General features: G+C 40.9%; 1 protein-coding gene across 3 annotated transcripts in view; it reads left to right on the top strand.

Annotated features, from left to right (window-relative positions):
* tfdp1b (transcription factor Dp-1, b) overlaps window positions 1-5,302 on the top strand; it is a 40,896-nt gene that overhangs the window by 23,816 nt on the left and 11,778 nt on the right. For all 3 annotated transcript variants that reach the window (XR_001630342.1, XM_016441599.1, XM_016441587.1), the window contains exons 6-11: window positions 271-433; window positions 520-666; window positions 739-807; window positions 2,922-3,073; window positions 3,143-3,309; window positions 3,468-3,522. Coding sequence is in view for 2 of the 3 variants with exons in the window: in XM_016441599.1 (XP_016297085.1) it covers window positions 271-433; window positions 520-666; window positions 739-807; window positions 2,922-3,073; window positions 3,143-3,309; window positions 3,468-3,522 (753 nt within the window). In the remaining variant the exon portion in view is untranslated. The remainder of the gene's footprint in view (window positions 1-270; window positions 434-519; window positions 667-738; window positions 808-2,921; window positions 3,074-3,142; window positions 3,310-3,467; window positions 3,523-5,302) is intronic.

Raw genomic sequence — 5,302 nt, 5'->3', positions numbered from 1 at the left:
AAACACAGCTCCGATCACAGCGTCCTCCATCCTCCTGTTGTTAATGTTGTTCTTCTTTGTTTCTGTTGTTGAACGCCGCACACAAATGACGTCGCTGTCGACCGGCTTACATCACTTCTTAGTACACACTGTCGGTGCGAATGCAACCCTTTAAATGGTACTGGGAAATAGTTCGCGCAAAATCGTCCCAGTACTTTAGTACTGTACATTTAGTTCTGGAACTAAAGCGGTGCGAAAGGCCCTAATATGAATGAGTAACTCCTCTGGCAGGCGCAGCAGGAAGGGCGATAAGAACGGGAAGGGTTTGCGCCATTTTTCCATGAAAGTGTGTGAGAAGGTTCAGAAGAAAGTGGTGACGTCCTACAACGAGGTGGCAGACGAGCTGGTGGCCGATTTCAGCTCCGGCGACAACAACATCTCCCCGAACGACGTGGTCAGTTCAGTTACTGCTGCCACACTCACTTCATGTCAGACAGAGAACCGTAACTCACTCACTCGCTCATGTTGTTTGTCCTCCAGCATGTGTACGATCAGAAGAACATCCGGAGACGGGTTTACGATGCTCTGAATGTCCTGATGGCCATGAACATCATCTCCAAAGACAAGAAGGAGATCAAATGGATCGGATTCCCCACCAACTCGGCACAGGAGTGTCAGGACCTGGAGGTCAGTCAGTGTGGAGGAGGCTGTCATGTCTTGTTTTTGTGAATGCGCGTGACCCTGTTTTCTGTCCTGAAGGCCGAGCAGCAGAGACGACTGGAGAGAATTAAACACAAACGGTCTCAGCTGCAGGAGCTCATACTGCAGGTACATCACGTCCTGTCTGTCACAGCAGCAACAACACTCCACACTGAGCTTCTCAATCACATGAAATACAAGAAAAAGAGAGAGGTGTGGTGGTTTGTTTTATTGTTGTTTTTGCACTTTAGAAAAGCAAAAGCTTGCAATTTAACAAAATATTGTGTGTACAATTGCACAATATTGTCATAAATAAGCGCATTTAAGTCCCAAATTTCATTACAGATGTCTTATTTACCAGCATTTAGTTTGATTAAGCAAAATACAGGGTCTCCACGGGTCCTTAAAAAGTCTTAAATTTAGTTGTATCAAATTTAAGGCCATAAAAAGTCTATTGTTGTACAAGACTAAAATTGTACAAGACCATCTTAAAGGCACAATATGTAAGTTTTCGCCGCTAGAGGTTGCATTTTCAAAACAATAACAGGCGAAGCTTGATAACGCTATGAAGGAGAGGAACAATGGGAGATGTCCGAATCATGTTCACGGATGTAATTAATTATTTTTTTTTATTACCTGTACCTTCCAAAGTTATTCAAACAGCGAATAAATTATATAGAGAAAGCGAGCAAAGAACATTTAACGTTACATTGTCAAAGAACAGTATGCCTGACTTCAGTCTAGCGCAAGTTTAAGCACTCTCTAAAAACTCCCCTTATAATCAGTAAAGCTGTCTATACACTGTTTGATGAATGAATCTCCTACTTGCATCATACGTACATCTGCACTTTGTTGTTTATGACGAGAGAATACACTCAGCGAGCGCGCGCACTGAACAAAACTCCGGTGTTTCAGCGCTGACTCATCTAAATGCCTCTGATTGGCCGCTGCGTTCATAAACTCAACAGACTCGTGTGTGATTGGTTGTAATGCGCAACACTGTAAAAACGTGGGAAAAGATTCATGGTGCAGTGTTGAGCAGATCTAAATTTAATGCTGCAGTCAACACTTTTCATTTCATTTTCATTTTTTTCGCGACTGCCGTAATGGATTTAGTTTAACTGTAGCAGCATTTTTGTCCACGTGTGTTGCCTTAGTTTCTACAAGCGGAAACCGATAGCGCGGATATTACGTAATTGATAGGCGAGAATGAACCGGGACGAGCTATTATTTATCATTGGAATTTCTCTGGATTTACAAATCCTTGGGAACTTTTGGGATAACGTAAGTGCACAACTGCATGAAATATATAACAATGTGCAAGTGGTTTTTGGATATTTTATTACGAAAATCTTACATATTGTGCCTTTAATTATGATTTCAGGAGGTCTTAAATTTGGGGACGGAAAGACCAGAATTGCGATATGGCTGAATGTGACGATTAGAACAACATAGCTTAATAAAGATTTATACAAAATTTAAAAAAAAAAGCCCCAAATTGTCATTACAGATATAAACAATATAAATAAAATAAATAAATATATATGTATGTATGAATGTATGTATAATTGTCTTTTTTTTTTATTGTGCTATAGGATCTTTACATTTAAGCACATTTGGGCACCAAGTTCTCTTTACAGATGTCTTATTTGACATCATTTAGTTTGATAAAACCATATAAATGATGTGACATGTAGCCATGCATGTATCCCATCCAAGTGCACACACACACCGTGAACACACACCCGGAGCAGTGAGCAACCATTTTTGCTGTGGCTCCCAGGAAGCAATTGGGGGTTCAGTGCCTTGCTCAAGGGCACCTCAGTTGTGGGTAATGAGGGTAGAAGAGAGCACTGTTCACTCACTCCCCCCACATACATTTCCTGCTGGTAATGGGAGTTGAGAACCCCTGCTCTAACTATTAGGCAACAACTGCCTAATAGTTTATTATAAGTAAATGCCTAATGCCTACTTATAAATAAAATGTAATATATATATATGCATATAATTTTTTTTCACAATATTTTCATGGCAGTTAAGCACTTTTGATGACCAAATTTTTACAGATGTCTTATTTAAAATGTGAAGTAAATTTATAGATCTTATTTTTATTGATAGTGTTAGTATTTTATTTTTATTTGATTTAGCTTAAATTGAATAATAAACAATCTTTTATTATAAATTTGTCGTGCTCATGATGATGGATGATGATTCTTGTAAGTCTGATTTCTTGTGATTTGCAGCAAATTGCTTTTAAAAACCTGGTGCAGCGCAATCGGCAGGGAGAGCAGCAGAACAAGAGACCTCCACCAGCAAACACTATCATCCACCTGCCCTTCATCATTGTCAACACCAGCAAGAGAACCGTCATCGACTGCAGCATCTCCAATGACAAGTGAGCGTGTGACGTGTCTTCAGCTCCGTCTGCTCTTCCCGTCTCCTGACACAGTGCTTCTATCTGCAGGTTTGAGTATCTCTTTAACTTCGACAACATGTTTGAGATTCACGATGATGTGGAGGTGCTGAAGCGCATGGGCATGGCGTTCGGCCTGGAATTGGGCCGCTGCAGCGTGGAGCAGCTGAAGATCGCCAAGACCCTCGTTCCTAAAGCCCTGCAGCCCTACGTCACGGGTCAGAGTCACCGCGTCCATGTCTGAACTGAATAATGACACTACTGTTTTGTGGAGCTGCTTTACAGCTGTATTACATAAAGATGTTTTCATAATTGATTTTCCTGTTTATTACTGTGAAGCTGCTGTAAAACAAGATTTGTTTGTCTGTTATTGTAGAAATGGCCCAGGGTGCCATTAACCAGCTGATCGGAGAGCTTTCCCATGTGGGCACGTGAGTATCACATCATCTTAAAACATTTTCATTTGATAATTGGATTGTTTAGTCAGTTCCTCCAGGATTTTGCGATTCTGCGATCGCTGAATTTATTGCAAAATCAAGCAAACTCCGCAATTTTCGCAAGAGCTCGCAAATTTTCGTAATTGCCGCAGATTTTGGACTTAGACGTGTCCCGTGATGTTATCGCAATGCGCATTCAGTCAAAGAAAGGTCGTTTCTCAGTTCCAAAAATGGAATGAACAGCCTTGCGTTCTCATCATGACCGATTTACAAGAGCTACATTGGACAAACGAACCGAAAGTGGAACGAATCCGCGCTAGTTTATCTGCTCGGTTTATCTGATCTCGACACCGTTATACACAGCGCTGGGAGATACAGTGAAGAAAGCAGTCGAATTCGCCGCAGAATCAATTACATCTCTGTGAAATCTCGTGAGAAGCAATCAAATTCAGCGCAGAATTCTGTTAAAGCTACAGATATCAAAACACTGCCACTGATGTGGAAACCAGAAAAAACATTGTTCAATAAACACAAATCACCACCATTCACCATGGATTTAACATAGTAAAACTACAGGAACAACTTGTGGCAGAAATGGTCTAATGTCTTCGAGTGTTTTTAAATGCTTCACACAACTTTTTAAAAAGTTTCATAATGTAGGAAAGCAAACACTTATTTAAAAATAAAAAAAGACATTAAAACAGCACAACTCACCTCCAGCTCCCATTATTTTGCAACTCATTATTTTGCAACTCAGCACACAAAGTAGCAAAAAACACTGCCGTCGGCTCCTGCACATCCATGTTTGTTTTCATCTGTCATGCATCTCCTAGCAATGCTTCTTTGTGAGTTGGTTGCATTTGTGAGTCACTTGGTTTTTCTGGGCTTATATAGTATGGAGTGCTTGAGAACAATGTGAGGTTATATGTAAAAAATGTTGAAGCTGAACCATAAATGGACATTCCAACATGAGAATGACTCAAAACATGAAAACATGGCCCAGATCTAGTATTTAAACCCAAAGGAAATGTGGGGAGATTATGCAATAAATAAGAAACACCTGCAAAAAAAGCCAGCTGTAATTAGGGCCCGAGCACCGATGGTGTGAGGACCCTATTGGAATTGCTCCGTTTCTTATTAGGGCCTGAGCACCGATGGTGTGAGGACCCTATTGGAATTGCTCCGCTTATTATTATTCTTCCGCTTCTTCTCCAAAGTGAATCGCATTTTTGGGGGCCTAAACATGCTCGAAAACTCATGAAACTTTGCACACTCATCAGAACTGGCGGAAATTTACATCTGATATGTGTTTCAGAATTGGGCGTGGCAAAATGGCTCGATAGCGCCACCTGTAAAATTTAAACGAAGTGCCCCTCGAGCTACATTTCACGTACACATACGAAACTCAGTACACACATGTAACACACCGATACCTACAAAAAAGTCTCCTGGTTCAAAATCCGAAACCCAACAGGAAGTCCGTTATTTTGAATTTCCTGTATGATTTTTGGGCAGTTTTTGTCATTTTCAGGCCTCGTACCTTAACGAACTCCTCCTACAGTTTTAAGCGGATCATCTTCAAATTTGCTGACTGTAATTATAAGGCCTTTGCGATGCTAAATTGCGAAGATCTTGAGTTTTTGTCAAAGGGCGTGTCCCTGGCGGCCTGACAAAGTTTGATGTTTCGCCATGAAACAGGAAGTTGCTGTAACTCAGGCAAGCAATGTCCGATCTGCCCCTGTTTGATAGGAGTTCAGTCCTTAACAAATACCCA

The sequence above is a fragment of the Sinocyclocheilus anshuiensis genome, unplaced genomic scaffold (assembly GCF_001515605.1).
Source record: "Sinocyclocheilus anshuiensis isolate Anshui unplaced genomic scaffold, SAMN03320099.WGS_v1.1 scaffold2063, whole genome shotgun sequence".
NCBI lineage: Eukaryota > Metazoa > Chordata > Actinopteri > Cypriniformes > Cyprinidae > Sinocyclocheilus > Sinocyclocheilus anshuiensis.
The sequence above is the reverse complement of the archived record's forward strand: the minus strand, read 5'-3'. Positions and strand labels throughout refer to the sequence as shown.